The sequence below is a fragment of the Mesoplodon densirostris genome, chromosome 12 (genome assembly GCF_025265405.1).
Source record: "Mesoplodon densirostris isolate mMesDen1 chromosome 12, mMesDen1 primary haplotype, whole genome shotgun sequence".
Taxonomy (NCBI): domain Eukaryota; kingdom Metazoa; phylum Chordata; class Mammalia; order Artiodactyla; family Ziphiidae; genus Mesoplodon; species Mesoplodon densirostris.
In genome coordinates, this window is record NC_082672.1 from 44,855,515 (window position 1) to 44,875,691 (window position 20,177).

Consider the following 20,177-nt stretch of genomic DNA (forward strand, 5'->3'; position numbering starts at 1 on the left):
GCATCACAGTGTGTAGATGTAGGAGTCAAGGGCCGTGAGGTTCGAGAAGTTACCAGAGCCTTGTGTGTCCTGATAAAGACAGCAGGTTCTATTCCAAACATGTTGGAGATCCCTGAAGGATTTTACACTGAAGAATATTAGCCTTTTTTTAGAGTCACTGAAACACAGGAGTTAAAATCTCAGACTCTGGAGTCAGATTGAGACCAGGGTGTTACTCATGGTTCAGCCACATGGGGGCTGTGTCACCTTGGGCAAGTTACTTAACCTCTCTGCTTCAGTTTCTTCTTCACTAAAATAAAAAAAAATACTACCTTCCTCACAGGTATTGTTGTTTTTTATTTTCTGAGAGTTAAATGATGTATCATTTGTAACATTCTTAGCACAGTGCCTGGCACATAGAAAGCCCTCAAAACTGATAGCTACTTTTACTAGTACTCATATCACCTCTGGCATTGTTACTATTATAAGAACTGCTCTGGGAGTGGTGTGCAAGATGAGTCAGAAATACGAGATAAGCTGGAGGAAAGGGGATTAGTTACGAGCCCTCTGGAATAATCTAGGGAAGAATATTTGTTTTGTCCAACACCCTGCTGTCATTCAGAAGGAATAAAAAAAAATGTAGAACAAATGAAGACAGACAAATGGAATTTAGTGATTGATTAGCTCAAAGAAACCAGGGAAAGAGTAAAAGATGACTGCAAGGCTTCAAACTTGGGTGACTGTAGAATTCTGGTGCTATCGACACAAGGAAACCCTTTCTCTCCCCACCCCTTGCCTCAGGTTTCTCAGGCCATTGCTTACCTGACGTCTTTGGATGGCTGGTTTCTTTTTTCAATTTCATTCACTAGCTCAGTGACTGTGCTGTGCAGGTCTGCCACTCTGTCTTTTTCTGGAATGCCTTGTCATAACCATAATGGAGGCATATTTGAATTTCGAAACTTCAAATTTCTTAAGTCTTAAACTCCACTTACAAATTGGTTTTGAATACATCTCTCTAGTGGCTTCCAAATCTTATTTCATATTCTAGATCATGTAGATATCTCTGGAAGGACTTTAGCATCTATACCTCTGTTTAGGGGCATTAATAGGATCCTACACTTTTTTACAATTAATATTGTGTTTGGAACAAAATATTCTTGTGGCTTCTCAATATTATATAATCATTATTTTCTCTTCTGTTTTATATTGGAATTCTATTTTTGGTCCCAGATCACAAACAAACACACAAACAAACCTGGCTTGGCTTTTGGCTTTTCTCTTCCTGCCAAATTAGTACTTTCTACTCTGACTCTGAAGACAATTGGAGAAACCTAGAACATGAGATCTTGTTTTAACCCAATGATCTGTCCGCCATGAATGCCTGACTTTGGTACAAGGAAATAGCAGGAGGGGCTAAGGCCACGGTCCTCTGGTTGTCTTTCTTTTCTTCTTTTTTTCTTTTTCTTGAGTTCAGTTATTCTGATTACTAAAAGTGCCTTGCTATTTGACAAAGAACAGGAATTTTGAGTTTGTACTGGGGTTAGGTTAGCCAGGTTCAAGGCTCCAGCAACATTTAGAGAAATTGTTTTTAAGAGAGGAACTTGGTAATAAAGGTCTTATACAAAAAGAAGTGACACATCATAAACAAGTCTGCAGAGTTCTCTACTAGTGAAAATGGCCTTGTGTTGACCCATCTAAACTTACTGCCTAGGTGTTCTTGGGATCCAGGGCACCCATTTGTGAGACAGCTGCCCTGAACTAGGGGAAGTAGAGCAAAACTCACTGCCTATCGCGATGGCTGCCCTGATGTCGGCTTCATTAGTCCCTGAGCTCCTCCTGCCAGCGAAGTTAGCAAGAGCTAGTGCAGACCTGAAGTCAAAGTTGAATAGAAGGAGCTTCCACAGCAGCTCACATGCAGCCCTCCTACTCTTTCTCTCCGCTGGTCACCTAGTCTGTGTGTGTGTGTGTGTGTGTGTGTCTGATATAGTACATGAAGGATGGGAAATTACATGTCTTTGTGGGAAAATGCAGTGTTTCGGTTTCTCACCGTTTTAGTCAGCTGCTCTTGTATTTTTCCAGACTGTAAATGTATTTTGAGGCTATCAAAATCTATTCACAGTGATTAAAAAAAAAAAAGGTAGGAACTCAATGGCTCTTTCCCAGTTGCCCTTTTGTCCAGTAACAAGTACCCAAACACTTTAATTTTCCATTTTATTCCCCTTAGTGGTGGCAAAACTATCCTACTCTTCCTTATGGAAGAAAAATATCTCTGCCTTTAATTTCTGTGCTGGTAGCATAGCAGGACAAAATGCTCCCTGGGCTAGCCTGTCTGTCCAGGAGCATGGATTTTGACAGCTGCTTTTAAGAGTTTGGCTCCCTGGTGAGGGCGCTAGTCTCTCGGGTGTGGGAGAAGGGAGAGGTACAGAGGACGGGAATCCCGTTTAGATCACAGGCACAAAAGAACCAGGAAGTAAGAAGAAATTATTACAGTCTGTTCCTAGCTGAGGATGTTAAAGGCAGAAGCCTGGGCCGGTTGGTTATTCATTGACCAAAAAAAAAGAGCAGTGGGCGTCAGGACTGGTCAAACCACAGAGACAGACCTGACGCGGGAGAGAGCTGCTGGCAAAGGTAAGACGTGGAGATCTTACCTGGAGTTCACCTCTTTCGCTTGGTAACTTTTCCTTGGGACAAGAGGCAAGAGGACTCTTCTGTTCTCAGACGTTTGTCTAAATAAAGCCCTCTCAACCCAGCTCCCACCCGGTTTTGCTCTGGGGCAGCAGCTACGGCCACAGAAAGCAAGCCGGTGAGTCTCTCCAAGCAGGTCCGCGGGACTGCTGGGAACCAGGGCTTGGTACACGCTCCCCAGACCTGGAGGACTGGTGCTGATTTCAAAGTTTCCAGGTGGAGGAAGAGAAAGTGGATCTGCAGAGAGTAAGGGGAGAGGGAGAAGCCCCTCTCCCCCACTGCCCACGGGGGCGCCATGGGTAACATCTGCCTGAGGCTCCGGACGTACCTGGAGCCCTGTCTTCCCTGTTTGTCTCAGGAGGCAGACAAGTCGGTGGTGATTCAGAACCCATGGACTGTCTACCCCCCCGATCCTCCCCGGCCGCCGAGTCCGGAACCCGAGAGAAGCCAGGGCCAGTACTTTGTGGCTCTGTTTGATTACCAGGCTCGGACCCCAGAGGACCTGAGCTTCCGCGCGGGCGACAAGCTCCAAGTCTTGGACACGTCCCACGAGGGTTGGTGGTTCGCCAGGCACTTGGAAAAAAGGGCAGACGGCTCCGGCCAGCCGCTGCAGGGCTATATTCCTTCTAACTATGTGGCTGAGGACAGGAGCCTCCAGGCAGAGCCGTGAGTAGTACACACATTTTATTTCTCAGCTCTCTGAGGGCGGGTAATGAGGTTTCCTTCATACCTACCTGCAAACCCACTAATTTTCAAAGAGCTGCCAGGAAAGTATAAGGAAGTACTGGCAAGAATCTTCTAATTGAAACACACCTCCCCTGCTAGGTGAGAGTGAAACTGGAAGGTAACTGTTGAAATGACTTCTATTAACAGTTTGTATACCCACAGGCCCTGGGTGCGTTTTCATCAACGTAAACGAATGGTGCATTTAATGCTCTGTCTTTTCTTTGGCTGTAAAATAAGTCATGCCTCACTTTAACACAGAACTGCATTTCATTTGCAGGTATATCATAGATCTTCCTTAAACTACACTTGCAAATCTAAAGTCCAGCTCTCTCTTGTTTTAAACTTTTGGAAGCATCAACTCCTGTTCTGATAGGCACACACAGGGGTAACTAATGTAGAAGGTCACATTTAGAAGATGCTACATTTTCCCAGTGAAATCATGACTGGATATTTTTCTTTGAGTCCCAGATATGGAGTTATGCTACCCAAATTATGATATCTTTTGGGTTTTATTATGATTAGAAACTAGCCAGCTACAGATGTTTAGGAAGCTTTAACAAGAAAAATAATGACATTATTTCTCCAGAGAAGGAGATTAAGACTTTACCCTGATATTTGAATAAATCCTATGAGTTATAGTGGAACCAAGGAAACGTTAGGAAACGTCTTATTTTACACCTAGATAGAAATGAACTGAAATCTAGAATTTTGACAAATGGAATTGATCAGTTCTCAAATGAGAAAATCACCTGTATGAACATTTATTTCTGTGATAATCTATACGAAATATCCTTACTTATTCATTGAATGCTTAGTTATGTGCATTTATGATATGATTTTCACTACTACATGATTTCCATGTAAGGTATGGTATTATGTATGTTTTATATTCAGTGTAACATATACTATTAAATTAATGCTGTAATATTAATACTAGTGCCTTGAATTCATAATCTACTAGGCTTGGATATTTTCAATTCATTTAACTGCTTAGGACCTCCGTTTCCTCATCTGTAAGGTCTCTGGGGTCTCCTAGCCCTCTCCTAGCCCTCTAGATTCCTTGATTATCTGGGAACATGACTTCTTATGTTTCAAGTGTAGTGGTTCAGCTACATTCATACCTGACAGAACAGCAAATGCTGAAGAGAGCAAGTAAATTGAAACAAGACAAGCAATTCAAAAGAGATAATGTTTTGGGTAACAGGATCAAGCACAACACCCTCACTTATTTAGATTCTTTTTGCCTATCAAAGACAAAATAAGACAACTAAAGTATTGTGGATATTTTTTCATTCTCAGGGGCTGTCTGTAGCCAAGAATACTCTTTTCCCTCTGTATATAACTCCTGACCTTTCCTCTTGGAATTTGTTCTCAGCAGTGTTCCCCTGTGTCACTACCATCTGGTGTCTCTGTGGTGGGCTTTTCTTGGGATCTTCGCATCCACTGGGATAAAAACTTGTTGCCCAGGTGCTGCTGTTATGCCTCCTGGTCAGCTTGAGCAACTTGTTTCCTTTTAAGTGTACACCATGGCTTTCACCTGTGAACCCAGGTTGCTAATGAGGGTTCTTGCCACCAAATGGCAAAATTGCTTCAATACTTTTAGTGCAGGTGGCTGTAGCCTCTAGAATTTCACCCCATTTCAAGTAGAAGCAATTTTAACTTAGTCTTCTAAGTGAGGGTGTCCAAGTGACCCACAGTGCCTTAATACCCAGGGAATTATTAAAAAAAAAACTTCTTTTAATAACTTTCTTATATGAGTTTTCAAACTTGTACTTCATTTTTTTCCTTATGAATACTATGAAAGTTAACGTTTATTTTACGAGCTCAGTATACAGTATTAAGTAAAGATTATTGTTTATATTCACATGTGTGAGATGAGAGGCAATGGGAAACCAATGAAAGTTGAGTCATCTAGTTCCTTAATTGACTAGTTTAGTGAATGCATTTTTGTGTTCATCTGTTAATGCCTTTATTCTTGACTTGCATTAATAAGAAGACAGTGCAAACACTTTTGGAGTTATTAGTGGCAGGGCAAATCAGGTAAGTTTCAGTGTTTGGTTTGTTTCTTTGTTTCTTTTAACACTAGGAAGTAAAGATGTTTAAAAAAAGAACTATTATTAAAAGATAAAGCAATTTTATAATTGACTATTAAATTCCACCTAGAAATTCTTTACCTTTTCTGAATATTTTACATTAAGTGATATAATAAACCCATTCTTAATGATTTATTTTGTTTCTAGGAAGAATCATTGTTTTATCTTATCTTCAGTTTGAATTCCTAGATCCCTTCATAGGGAGTGTTTTCCTTCCACATCTTCAACATGGAATCCCTCAAAAATCTTGCTCTTAGGCTCTGATTACTCAGTACTCTCTGTATACTTTTAAAATTCATAGTGTTTTTAGAGATGTAGTTAAAGTTCACCCAAAAAATAATGGTATGGAAATTACATACGAATCATGGAGCCAAGAGCAATGACTTTAAATTGCATTGTTTTTATTATTAAAAAAATTCAAGTAATGCAATATGTTGATGAAAAGCAAAATGATCAGCAACTGTATAATTTACACAAAGCGTCATTCATTTACAAAGAGTTTAAAAGTTGTCTGCCTAATTGTTTAAGTGTGCTTTATGCTAAATTGCTCTAGGCTCAGAATCACTTTGTGGAAAAATTTTCCTACTCCTCTTACTGCCTTGTAAAGGTAGATTATTTCCAATTCCTCTCCTATTCACCATTTTATGGGCTGCCTTGAAAAAGATCTCAAGAATAAATATTTGTTTAGGGAATATTTTCCTAATCATGGTCCTCTTTAATGTGTCAGGCTAGAGTGCTGTCAAGATTTTATCTAATTTAAAGTCATTGCCATTGTCTGGATTGAAGAGAGTTGCATGGAGAAATAAAGTAGTATATGCTCACAAAGAGAATTCTCTTATACCACCATCTAAAAATACAATTGCAACTTTACTATTTGGTGATTTGAATACTGCTGAATTTAATAATTATCTAATACAAGTTGTACACAGTGTTCCTAGTCGTCTTCAGTCTAGATGTCAGTGGATTTCTTTCTCTGCTGGGGTATAAAGCCTGCTTTTGAATCTTAAAGATAGAGGAACAAGGTGGTTTAAAAATTAAAATTATTATTAATAAATAAATAAAGAAAAAGGCATCAGAATATTCACAAACCAGTCTGACATATCTACTTGAGTAGATATGAGTAGTTTAAATCACTAGAAAATAGTGAGTAGTTTAAATCACTAGAAAATCACCTATCAGCAAGCAGTCCCATAAATATTCTTTTTTTTTAAGATTTGTTTTGATGTGGACCATTTTTAAAGTCTTTATTGAATTTGTTACAATATTGCTTCTGTTTTATGTTTTGGTTTTTTGGCTGCTAGGCATGTGGGATCTTAGCTCCCCGACCAGGAATCAAACCCGTACCCCCTGCATTAGAAGGCGAAGTCTTAACCACTGGACCCGGGAAGTCCCTCCTATAAATATTCTTAATCCAGATCATTTATTCCTTTTTCTTTGTGCTAGGTTTCAGCGAAGACTAAATGCATATATGTAGAAATTGAAAACAATACACTTTTAGTTTCTTTCCTCTAAGACAAAATATACTTAGATCTATAGTTTAAGAAACTAAAAAAGACGTTTATGTATATAAGTTAAATGCATTATAAAAATATATATGGCTGTTTATAAAATTAAATGTTTTGGATAATCCCAAGATAAGAATTTTAAGACAAATAATTTAAATCAACGAAAGCATATTTTTATGCCGAGATTGATTAGAAAACTCTATTATTAAATGACTGCATTATAGAATTACAGATGAATTATGAATTCATCTATAGAATTATGATGTAGTCTTCTTTCTTTATCCTTTGATATAAAATAACAATATGACAAATAGGTTGCTAAAATAATTTGTAAAAAATTACATTTCAGGTATAATGTTATATGATTTTTTATATTAATATAACTGTATTACATTTATGTTTATATAACTGTTTATCTCAGTTATTGAATGCATTTTTATATACATTGTCACCATTTTTAAGAAAAATGATAATTAACTGCTAAATTAAATGCATTTTATAAGAACAATGGCAAAATCACAGAAGTGAGGGAAAGAGGAACAACTGAACTTCATTAAAGTCACAGTTAAAGTATAAGTGTAATTAATAACAGTTTAAAATAGTTGGTTAATAGAAGTAAAACTTGATCACATGCATTTCAAAATACCTTTGAGAAGCAATGAAGTGCCATAGTATGGAGTCATTAAAATAAGTCAGAAGTCATTCTTAATCTTTTCTAGGAAAATTGATAATACTCTGGAAGTTTCAACTGCAATATGCCATTCAGAATCACACTCTCTTAATAAAAGCATTGATTATATTTTTCTTTTCAGGTTTTTAACAAATTACTAGTAGTGGAAAAAAATTTATGTGAGTGAAATAAACTCACATAAACTACTTTGCTTCAGTCCTAAAGATTAGAACCTAAATTCCAACTTGATTGAATTCATTCTTTGAAAAAAAAAAGAAAGATTCTATTGGTTTGTTTTTTCAAATTGGTTTGTTTTTGTTCAAGTGAATTTATTGAAATGTTTTGTTTGTCTCTGTAGATATATCCTAGTGTTACTTTTTCAAGCATTTCACCAAACTGACATCTAAGTAGACACAACCTTCTATATAGTAAAGTAGGACTGTTGTTAAGCAACTAGTATGTCCTGTGTACTAGGTCTTGAGGGTCCCCAAAGAAAAACAAACAAGACTTTGCCTCAGTTAACTGTCTGGTTTTCAGCTCAGAAAACTCTCTTTGTATTTTCCAACTGCCAATACCACAGTGAGAATCTATATGGTAAATAAAAATCAGATAAATTTTGGGGTTTTTCTGGTGGATATTTTAACTAGGTCCAAGCGTTAGTGGTACAGAGGTATAATGCTGGTTGCCCTTTTTGATCTGCCCTGTGGTGTGCTTAAAAACATAGGCTATGGGCCCCAAAGATCTGAATTTGAATCTGGCTCTGTCATAACTTAGCTGTGTGACCTTGAGCAATTTATATTAAATAGGAACAAAAATGACCCCTATCTCATAGGATCGATATGTGACATAAATGTGGCTATTTGTGCAGAAAGCATGCACCACAGAGAACCTGACCATAGTAAGGGTTTGAGAAATGTTATCTGTTATTTAGCTGGGCAGTTCTTCCTTCACCTCTGCCTAAATATATAATATTTTGCACACCTCCACTCCAGCCTCATCTCACAATATTTTCTCCCTATAACAGCACTCACATGCAGAGTGTCTTTACATCTTTCTTCCATACTGTCCTTCACCTGCGGTCTTGGGCTTCTTATAGGAGTGGGCTCTTCTCCTGCTTGCCAACTCTCCCACCTCTTCTTTTTCTGACCAACTCTCATTCATCCTTCAGGTCTTAGTGTTTATTCCTCTTTCCCTGAAGCCTTTCCTGACATTCTAGACTACATTAGGTCTTCCTGCTCAGAGCCTTTAGCATCATTTGTCATTATTCTCATTTATTTTCTGTAAGACTTGTAAGCTCTGGATGGGGAGGGGCGAAGAGGCGCTATTGCCTTGGGCTCTGGAGCTTAGTGTGGTGCCTGTGCCTAATAAACACTCATAAATGTTGGTTCAGTAAATGAATAATTAAATATGATCGCTTATCTACCAATCTCAGGTCTTTTAAAAAGCAGCTGTCAGAGCCACCTCATTTCTTCAACTTTTCCTCTCTGAGTTGCTTTTTTACTTACCAGGAAAATCTACTGAGTTTCCTTGTTAAAGGCATTAGGCCATTTTGCATTCTTTTCTCAGTGAATTGTTCATGCCTCAATTTCTGGTGGGACTCATAGTCATAATAGTATAATTTACAGGCTCCTAGAAATTAGTGGCTTTACTCTGTCCCTAGGGGAGAAATACTAAGGGTGTCACAGACTGATTTGTGTATTCTTTGAAGTGTAGAATGAATATCAAGCCAGGAACTGATTGTGAATCTCACTGAAGTGATATCTAAAAATGACATATATACACGGTAAACTATACTGTGGTTAATTTAAAGTAAAGGAATCACTGGCCTGAGCTTTTCGTGGACAGAAAACCAAAACCCAGTTTGCAAAATTAATGTTGTGGGGCCAGAGTTGTAATTTCAGTTTTTATGGTGAACAGACATAATTTCAAACTATTATGTATATGAAATATTTTTCAGTTTGTGCATGCTGAAAGTTTGACTCTTTTACTGAATATTAGTAGATTTTCACTGTTACATTCTAAAACATTACCAAACAGAATAATTACATGTTTTTTTCACTAGTTTTCTTACTGATTAGCTGCTAATTTCTCTGCAGCATTCTCTGACTCCCATTTTTAATGGGAGTTCTTAGCACTGGAAAGATTGGGCCAGTTTTTCTGGGGAAGGTAGTTATGCAGATTAATAGCAGCTTGAATAACATTTCAGACCTCCTGATGGCTATTTTCTTGGGACTGCAACTTTAGCAGTTAGTTTATGTGAATGTTTCTTTGAAGATTAACAGAAGAATTTTGCTAAAATGCATAGATGCAAACATAGAACATGTGATCTGTATTACCCAACTTCTTGCTTGTTTGGCTAATTCCAGGTACTGCACTTAGACTACCCCTTCTGTAATATCATTTTTTTCTACAAAGTTTTTCAGTTAGATTTTTTTTCTTATTTAAAAATTGAATTGATTTTAGTGTTAGCTTCTTTAATTGTTTTATTCATGCTTTCTTTTTTTATTGATACAACATCTTTTATACTGCCTTTAATCCAGACTAAATTTCTCAATTAGAGGTTTTTTTCCATTAATTTTGTGCCTTCTTAAGGGTAAAATGAGAATGCAATTCAAGAAATAGTATTACTGAGAACTTTTGAACTTTTTATTAGGTTGCTAATTTGAAAGGCATTTAGAATCTTATTTCAAAATAAATATTGCCACGAACACAAATGTTGCATAGCACATTGGCAGCATTATTTGGATGATTCAGAAGAATCCTATATAGTTCCAATGAAAGGCCAGTAATTCAATAGATTTAAGTCACTCTAATGCTGTTCCAATATCACATATACTTTTAGCCATTTCTGAAAATCAGTTATGACATACCAAGATTCCCATTACAGGAAGGACATTATTGTAATCCCCAGAATTGTGCTGCTTGCAAAGTCACTGCCAGGAAGTCATCTCAGAAGGGTGCCTGTGTCATTTCTGTGAAGTAGGACTCAGGACACTTTCTCCAAAATCTTTTCAGCATTTCTAGTCATTGAAGAAGATACAGTCTATGGGATCCATTCCATAAACTTTTTGTGTATATTAACTATGTTAAAGGCACTGTTTTTGAGCAATAGGAGACCTCAAATGAATAAGACAATTCTTTTCCTCCAGAGAATTTTATAATTTCTGGAGGTAAGACTATTAAACCAAGAATGTATGTCAATGCCTATTAGACAAAGACCACCACAAACACACCTGTAGTAGTTTATTGTTCATTTCAGGGGAGGAGAACACACACCACAGACAACAGTGGAGCATCTCAGTAAGAGTGTGTTAGAAAGGACACATTACAGGATTTGGGGTTGTGACTCTGGGGAGAGTTTAAGGAAGCAAGACTTTGCTCTGGGTTGATTGGTCTCAGGAAGTGAGGGTAACTGTATGATTGTGTATTTTAATTAATCTTATTGAGAAAGAAGGAAGACTAGATCAAGATTAAAGCTATAATTGGTAAAGAAACAGCAGTCACTTATAATCGTCAAGGTAGGTGGATGCTTGGTTATTTTTGCTGTTGGACAATGTCCAGGCTTTTGTGAGTGTTCAGATATGATTAAGAGTGATCCGATCTTGATCGACCTTCAAGATGGCAGAGGAGTAAGACGTGGAGATCACCTTCCTCCCCACAAATACATCAAAAATACATCTACATGTGGAACAACTCCTACAGAACACCTACAGAACGTTGGCAGAAGACCTCAGACCTCCCAAAAGGCAAGAAACTCCCCACGTACCTGGGTAGGGCAAAAGAAAAAAAGGAAAAACAGAGACAAAGAATAGGGACGGGACCTGCACCAGTGGGAGGGAGCTGTGAAGGAGGAAAGGTTTCCACACACTAGAAGCCCCTTCACTGGTGGAGACGGGGGGTGGGTGGGGGAGAAGCTTCGGAGTCACGGAGGAGAGCACAGCAACAGGGGTGCAAAGGGCAAAGCGGAGAGATTCCCGCACAGAGGATCGGTGCCGACCGGCACTCACCAGCCCGAGAGGCTTATCTGCTCACCCGCGGTGGGGGGGGGGGGCGGGGGCTGGGAGCTGAGACTCGGGCTTCGGAGGTTGGATCCCAGGGAGAGGACTGGGGTTGGCTGCGTGAACACAGCCTGAAGGGGCTAGTGCACCACAGCTAGCTGGGAGGGAGTCCGGGGAAAAGGTCTGGAGCTGCGAAAGAGGCAAGAGACCATTGTTTCAGGGTGTGCGAGGAGAGGAGATTAAGAACACCACCTAAACGAGCTTCAGAGAGCAGCGCAAGCCTCAGCTCTCAGGGCAGACACCAGAGACGGGCATGAGACGCTAAGGCTGCTGCTACAGCCACCAAGAAGCCTGTGTGCAAGCACAGGTCACTATCCACACCTCCCCTCCTGGGAGCCTGTGCAGCCTGCCACTGCCAGGGTCCTGAGATCCAGGGACAACTTCCCCAGGAGAACACACGGCGTGCCTCAGGCTGGTGCAATGTCACACCGGCCTCTGCCACCGCAGGCTTGCCTTGCATCCGTACCCCTCCCTCCCCCCGGCTTGAGTGAGCCAGAGTCCCCGAATCAGCTGCTCCTTTAACCCCGTCCTATCTGAGCAAAGAACAGATGCCCTCAGATGACCTACACGCAGAGGGGGTGCCAAATCCAAAGCTGAACCCCGGGAGATGTGCAAACAAAGAAGAGGAAGGGAAATTTCTCCCAGCAGCCTCAGGAGCAGCGGATTAAATCTCCACAATCAACTTGATGTACCCTGCATCTGTGGAATACCTGAATAGACAACGAATCATCCCAAAATTGAGGCGGTGGACTTTGGGAGCAACTGTAGACTTGGGGTTTGCTGTAGGTGACTAACTAGTTTCTGATTTTTATGTTTACCTTAGTATAGTTTTTAGTGCTTCTTATCGTTGGTGGATTTGTTTATTGGTTTGGTTGCTCTCTTTTTTTTTGTCCTTTAAAATTTTTTTATTTTAATAATTAAAAATTCTATTTTAATAACTTTATTTATTTTATTTATTTTATTATTTTTTCTTTGTTTCTTTTTTTTCTCCCTTTTCTTCTGAGCCATGTGGCTGACAGGGTCTTGGTGCTCTGGTTGGTTGTCAGGCTTGAGCCTCTGAGGTGGGAGAGCTGAGTTCAGGACATTGGTCCACCAGAGACCTCCTGGCCCCACGTAATATCAATTGGCGAGAGCTCTCCCAGAGATCTCTGTCTCAATGCTAAGACCCGGCTCCACTCAACTACCGGCAAGCTCCGGTGCTGGACGCCCCATGCCAAACAGCTAACAAGATAGGAGCACAACACAACCCATTAGCAGAGAGGCTGCCTAAAATCATACTAAGTTCACAGACACCCCAAAACACACCACCGGATGCAGCCCTGCCCACAAGAAAGACAAGATCCAGCCCCACCCACCAGAACACAGGCACCAGTCCCCTCCACCAGGAAGCCTACACAAGCCACTGAACCAACCTTACCCACTGGTGGCAGACACCAAAAACAATGGGAACTATGAACCTGCCTGTGAAAAGGAGACCCCAAACACAATAAGTTAAGCAAAATGAGAAGACAGAGAAATACACAGCATATGAAGGAGCAAAGTAAAAACCCACAGACCAAACAAATGAAGAGGAAATAGGCAGTCTACCTGAAAAAGAATTCAGAGTAATGATAGTAAAGATGATCCAAAATCTTGGAAAAAGAACGGAGAAAATACAAGAAACGTTTAATAAGGACCTAGAAGAACTAAAGAACAAATAAACAATGATGAACAACATAATAAATGAAATTTAAAATTCTCTAGAAGGAATCAATAAAAGAATAACTGAGGCAGAAGAACAGATAACTGACGTGGAAGATAAGATAGTGGAAATAACTACTGCAGAGCAGACTAAAGAAAAAAGAATGAAAACAATTGAGGACAGTCTCAGAGACCATTGGGATAACATTAAACACACCAACATTCGAATTATAGGGGTCCCAGAAGAAGAAGAGATAAAGAAAGTGACTGAGAAAATATTTGAGGAGATTATAGTGGTAAACTTCCCTAATATGGGAAAGAAAATAGTCAATCAAGTCCAGGAAGCATAGAGAGTCCCATACAGGATAAATCCAAGGAGAAACACGCCAAGACACATATTAATCAAACTATCAAAAGTTAAATACAAAGAAAAAATATTAAAAGCAGCAAGGAAAAAACAACAAATAACATACAAGGGAATCCCCATAAGGTTAACAGCTGATCTTTCAGGAGAAACTCAGCAAGCCAGAAGGGAGTGGCAGGACATGTTTAAAGTGATGAAAGGGAAAAACCTGCAACCAACATTACTCTACCCAGCAAGGATCTCATTCAGATTCAACAGAGAAATTAAAACCTTTACAGACAAGCAAAAGCTAAGAGAATTCAGTACAACCAACCAGGTTTACAACAAATGCTAAAGGAACTTCTCTAGGCAGGAAACACAAGAGAAGGAAAAGACCTAAAAACAAACCCAAAACAATTAAGAAAATGGTAATAAGAATATACATATCGATAACTACCTTCAATGTAAATGGATTAAATGATCGAACCAAAAGACATAGACTGGCTAAATGGATACAAAAACAAGACCCATACATATGCTGTCTACAAGAGACCCAGTTCAGACCTAGGGATGCATACAGACTGAAAGTGAGGGGATGGAAAAAGATATCGCATGCAAATGGAAATTAAAAGAAAGCTGGAGTAGCAAATCTCATATCAGACAAAATCGACTTTAAAATAAAGACTATTACAAGAGACAAAGAGAGACACAGCATAATGATCAAGGGATCAATCCAAGAAGAAGATACAACAATTGTAAATACTTATGCACCCAACCTAGGAGTATCTGAATACATAAGGCAAATGCTAACAGCCATAAAAGGGTATCAGCAGTAACTTAATAATAGTAGGGGACTTTAACACCCCACTTTCACCAATGGACAGATCATCTAAACTGAAAATAAATAAGGAAACACAAGCTTTAAATGACACATTAAACTAGATGGACTTAATTGATATTTATAGGACATTCCATCCAAAAACAACAGAATACACCTTCTTCCTAAGTGACCATGGAACATTCTCCAGAATAGATCATATCTTGCATCACAAATCAAGCCTTGGCAAATTTAAGAAAATTGAAATTGTATCAAGGATTTTTTCGACCACAATGCTATGAGACTAGATATCAATTACAGGAAAAAAACTGTAAAAAATACAAACATATGGGGGCTAAACAATATGCTACTAAATAACCAAGAGATCACTAAAGAAATCAAAGAGGAAATCAAAAAATACCTAGAAACAAATGACAATGAAAACACAACGACCCAAAACCTATGGGTTACAGCAAAAGCAGTTCTAAGAGGGAAGTTTATAGCAATACAATCCTACCTCAAGAAACAAGAAAAAATCTGAAATAAACAACCTAACCTCACCCCTAAAGCATTTAGAGAAAGAAGACCAAAAAAAATATTTGGAAGTTACCAGAAGGAAAGAAATCATAAAGATCAGATCAGAAATAAATGAAAAAGAAATGAAGGAAATGATAGCAAAGATCAATAAAACTAAAAGCTGGTTCTCTGAGAAGATAAACAAAATTGATAAACCATTAGCCAGACTCATCAAGAAAAAAAGGGAGAAGACTCAAATCAATAGAATTAGAAATGAAAAAGGAGAAGTAACAACTGATACTGCAGAAATACAAAAGATCATGAGAGATTACTACAAGCAACTCTATGCCAATAAAATGGACAACCTGGAAGAAATGGACAAATTCTTAGAAAAGCACACTTCTGAGACTGAACCAGGAAGAAATAGAAAATATAAACAGACCAATCACAAGCACTGAAATTGAAACTGTGATTAAAAATCTTCCAACAAACAAAAGCCCAGGACCAGATGGCTTCACAGGCTAATTCTATCAAACATTTAGAGAAGAGCTAACACCTATCCTTCTCAAACTCTTCCAAAATATAGCAGAGGGAGGAACACACCCAAACTCATTCTATGAGGCCACCATCACCCTGATACCAAAACCAGACAAAGGTGTCACAAAAAAAAGAAAACTACAGGCCAATATCACTGATGAACATACATGCAAAAATCCTCAACAAAATACTAACAAACAGAATCCAACAGCCCATTAAAAGGATCATACACCATGATCAAGTGGGGTTTATCCCAGGAATGCAAGGATTCTTCACTATATGCAAATCAATCAATGTGATACACCATACTAACAAATTGAAGGATAAAAACCATATGATCATCTCAATAGATGCAGAAAAAGCTTTCGACAAAATTCAACACCCATTTATAAGAAAAAACCTCCTGAAAGTAGGCATAGAGGGAACTTACCTCAACATAATAAAGGCCATATATGACAAACCTATAGCCAACATCATTCTCAATGGTGAAAAACTGAAACCATTTCCACTAAGATCAGGAACAAGACAAGGTTGCCCACTCTCATTGCTATTATTCAACATAGTTTTGGAAGTTTTAGCCACAGCAATCAGAGAAGAAAAAGAAATAAAAGGAATCCAAATCAGAAAAGAAGAAGTAAAGCTGTCACTGTTTGCAGATGACATTATACTATACATAGGGAATCCTAAAGATGCTACCAGAAAACTACTAGAGCTAATCAATGAATTTGGTAAAGTAGCAGGATAAAAAATTAATGCACAGAAATCTCTTCCATTCCTATACACTAACAATGAAAAATCTGAAAGAGAAATTAAGGAAACACTCCCGTTTACCATTGCAACAAAAAGAATAAAATACCTCGGAATAAACCTACCCAAAGAGACAAAAGACCTGTATGCAGAAAACTATAAGACACAGATGAAAGCAATTAACAATGATACCAACAGATGGAGAGATATACCATGTTCTTGGATTGGAAGAATCAACATTGTGAAAATGACTATACTACCCAAAGCAATCTACAGGTTCAATGCAATCCCTTTCAAACTACCAATGACATTTTTCACAGAATAGAACAAAAAATTTCACAATTTCTATGGAAACACAAAAGACCTCGAATAGCCAAAGCAATCTTGAGAAAGAAAAATGGAGCTGGAGGAATCAGGCTCCCTGACTTCAGACTATACTATAAAGCTACAGTAATCAAGACAGTATGGTACTGGCACAAAAACAGAAATATAGATTAAAGGAACAGGATAGACAGCCCAGAGATAAACCCACACACATATGGTCATCTTATCTTTGATAAAGGAGGCAAGGATATACAATGGAGAAAAGACAGACTCTTCAGTAAGTGGTGCAGGGAAAACTGGACAGCTACATATAAAAGAACGAAATTAGAACACTGCCTAACACCATACACAGAAATAAACTCAAAATAGATTAAAGACCTAAATGTAAGGCAAGACACTATAAAACTCTTAGAGGAAAACATAGGCACAAAACTCTTGACATAAATCACAGCAAGATCCTTTTTGACCCACCTCCTAGAGAAATGGAAATAAAAACAAAAATAAACAAATGGGACCTAATGAAACTTAAAAGCTTTTGCACAACAAAGGAAAACATAAAGAAGATGAAAAGAGGACCCTCAGAATGGGAGAAAATATTTGCAAATGAAGCAACTGACAAAGGATTAACCTCCAAAATTTACAAGCAGCTCACGCAAGTCAATATCAAAATAACAAACAACCCAATCCAAAAATGGACAGAAGACCTAAATAGACATTTCTCCAAAGAAGATATACAGATTGCCAACAAACACATGAAAGGATGCTCAACATCACTAACCATTAGAGAAATGCAAATCAAAAGTACAGTGAGACATCACCTCACACCAGTCAGAATGGCCATCATCAAAAAATCTACAAACAATAAATGCTCGAGAGAGTGTGGAGAAAAGGGAACCCTCTTGCACTGTTGGTGGGAATGTAAAATGATACAGCCACTATGGAGAACAGTATGGAGTTTCCTTAAAAAACTAAAAATAGAACTAGCATACTACCCAGCAATCCCACTACTGGGCATATACCCTGAGAAAACCATAATTCAAAAAGAGTCATGTACCAGAATGTTCATTGCAGCTCTATTTACAATAGCCAGGACATGGAAGCAACCTAAGTGTCCATCAACAGGTGAATGGATAAAGAAGATGTGGCACATATATACAATGGAATATTACTCAGCCATAAAAGGAAACAAAATTGAGTTATTTGTAGTGAGGTGGATGGACCTAGAGTCTGTCATACAGAGTGAAATAAGTCAGAAAGAGTAAAACAAATAACATATCCTAACACATATATATGGAATCTAAAAAAAAAAAAAAAAAAGGTTCTGAAGAACCAAGGGTCAGGACAGGAATAAAGAGGCAGATGTAGAGAATGGACTTGAGGACACAGGGAGGGGGAAAGGTAAGCTGGGACGAAGTGAGAAAGTGGCATTGACATATATACACCACCAAATGTAAAATAGATAGCTAGTGGGAAGCCGCCGCATAGCACAGGGAGATCAGCTCCGTGCTTTGTGACCACCTAGAGGGGTGGGATAGGGAGGGTGGGAGGGAGACACAAGAGGGAGGGGATATGGGGATACATGTATACGTATAGCTGATTCACTTTGTTATACAGCAGAAACTAACATAACATTGTAAAGCAATTATACTCCAGTAAAGATGTTAAAAAAAAAAAAAAAGAGAATCCGATCTTGTTTTTGTCCTGATCCGTCATGGTCACAGAGTGGCCTTTTCTGACGTTGGTATTCTGTGACGTTTTTTGTGTTCAAGAGGAGAACACCCAGGCCTAGTCATAAGTGCCAGGCAAACTCCTGGACGCTAGGGTCTGCTTTTCTCTTTTTCAGCCAGCATAATACAGATGCTGCTAAATGCTGTCACACAACTGTCTGTCATATAGCATGCACTTAAAAATAATATCTTAATGGATGAATGAGGAAACAAATACATGGCTGAATGTATGCAGACATAGAAGAGACAAGTCCTGGTTTGGGGGAGAATCACACCTTTCTTTCAGGGTTCAGCTCTCATGACCCCCTTCTAAGAAGCTTTTTCTAACCTTCATAAAAAGAATTCATATTTTTCCCCCATGATTTTATATATCTTGTTAGTAGAGCAGTAATAAATAATAACTGATGTTTATTGAGAGTTTACAATTATGCTACTGATCACACAAAATAACTGCACTTGTAGTACCTTATATGTTACAACCTGCTGAGGTAGATACTTTTATTACCTGCATTTACAGATGAGGAGACTGAAGCTGAAAGAGTTTTAAGTAAAGTGCTCAAAGATTTGCCTGCTTCCAGCCTGCCTCTGGAGCTTATATTTTTATCATATAATGGCTAGTTGTACAACTTCTCTCTTTCATATAAGACTGTGAAGTCTTTGAGGGCAGGATACTTGTGTTTCCTGTATCATGACTGGAAAACTATTTAAGACAGTGCTTCTGCTCCAGCGAATTTATAATCTCAGGAGGTGAGACTCTATCTCCTCTTGAAGTTGTAGATTCTGTGTAGTAGAAGCACTGTCCCATTCAGTTTTACTCAATGCTTATTGACGGGACAATTCAGTACAAATTGTTGAACATGACATGGCAGAAGGGAAGTAAAAGTATATCCAGGGAATGGGAAGTTGTACAGTTTAGTTGAAGCATTTATGGAGAGAGCAATGAGAAATCTGGAAAAAGAGGTTGGGGCGAGGTTTTGGAAAAGACCATGTGTGCCACGTTAAAGAGTTTGAGTTTTGTCTGATAGGAAATAGATGGAAATCAGAACTTTGAAAAGGCAGTGATGATGTGAGAATGGAATGGAGAAGAGAGAAAGAGGCTAGGCAGGAGTAGGGAAATTGTACCAAATGTCTCCAGCATGAGGTTATCAGGGTTTAATTTCTAATTGTGGTACTGTTAAAAAAAAAGAAGAGTAGGAATATGAACCATCTCAGGAATGAAAAATTGAGAGGACTTAGGGGAAGGGAAATAATTAGCATTTTTAAGTACCTTTGATGTGCTGAGCACACAAAACCATATATATGAGCTAATTTAATCTTTATAATAGCCTTGCAAGGCAGGTTTTCTTATCACTGTTTTTAGGATGAGAAAATTGAAACTCAAATTTAAATAAATCCAAGAGCATTCTTTTTTTTTTTTTTTTTTTTTGCGGTATGCGGGCCTCTCACTGCTGTGGCCTCCCCCGCCGCGGAGCACAGGCTCCGGACGCGCAGGCTCCGGACGCGCAGGCTCAGCGGCCATGGCCCACGGGCCCAGCCGCCCCGCGGCACACGGGATCCTCCCAGACCTGGGCACGAACCCGCATCCCCTGCATCGGCAGGCGGACTCTCAACCACTTGCGCCACCAGGGAGGCCCCAAGAGCATTCTTATCTGGTAAATAGTAGAGGCAAAACTACAAATTAGATGTAGAAGAGAAAGAGAGAGAATTAAAAATGTTATTTGGGACCATGTGAAATAGTAAGAGAAATATACATTTCATAAAGTACTTCTT

The 20,177-nt window shown here is 38.8% G+C and overlaps 1 protein-coding gene across 1 annotated transcript in view; it reads left to right on the plus strand.

Annotated features, from left to right (window-relative positions):
* Positions 1 to 2,959: 2,959 nt before the first annotated feature.
* FRK (fyn related Src family tyrosine kinase) overlaps positions 2,960 to 20,177 on the plus strand; it is a 93,530-nt gene continuing 76,312 nt past the window's right edge. The window contains exon 1 of the mRNA XM_060114536.1: positions 2,960 to 3,330. Within this exon, the coding sequence (XP_059970519.1) occupies positions 2,960 to 3,330 (371 nt within the window). The remainder of the gene's footprint in view (positions 3,331 to 20,177) is intronic.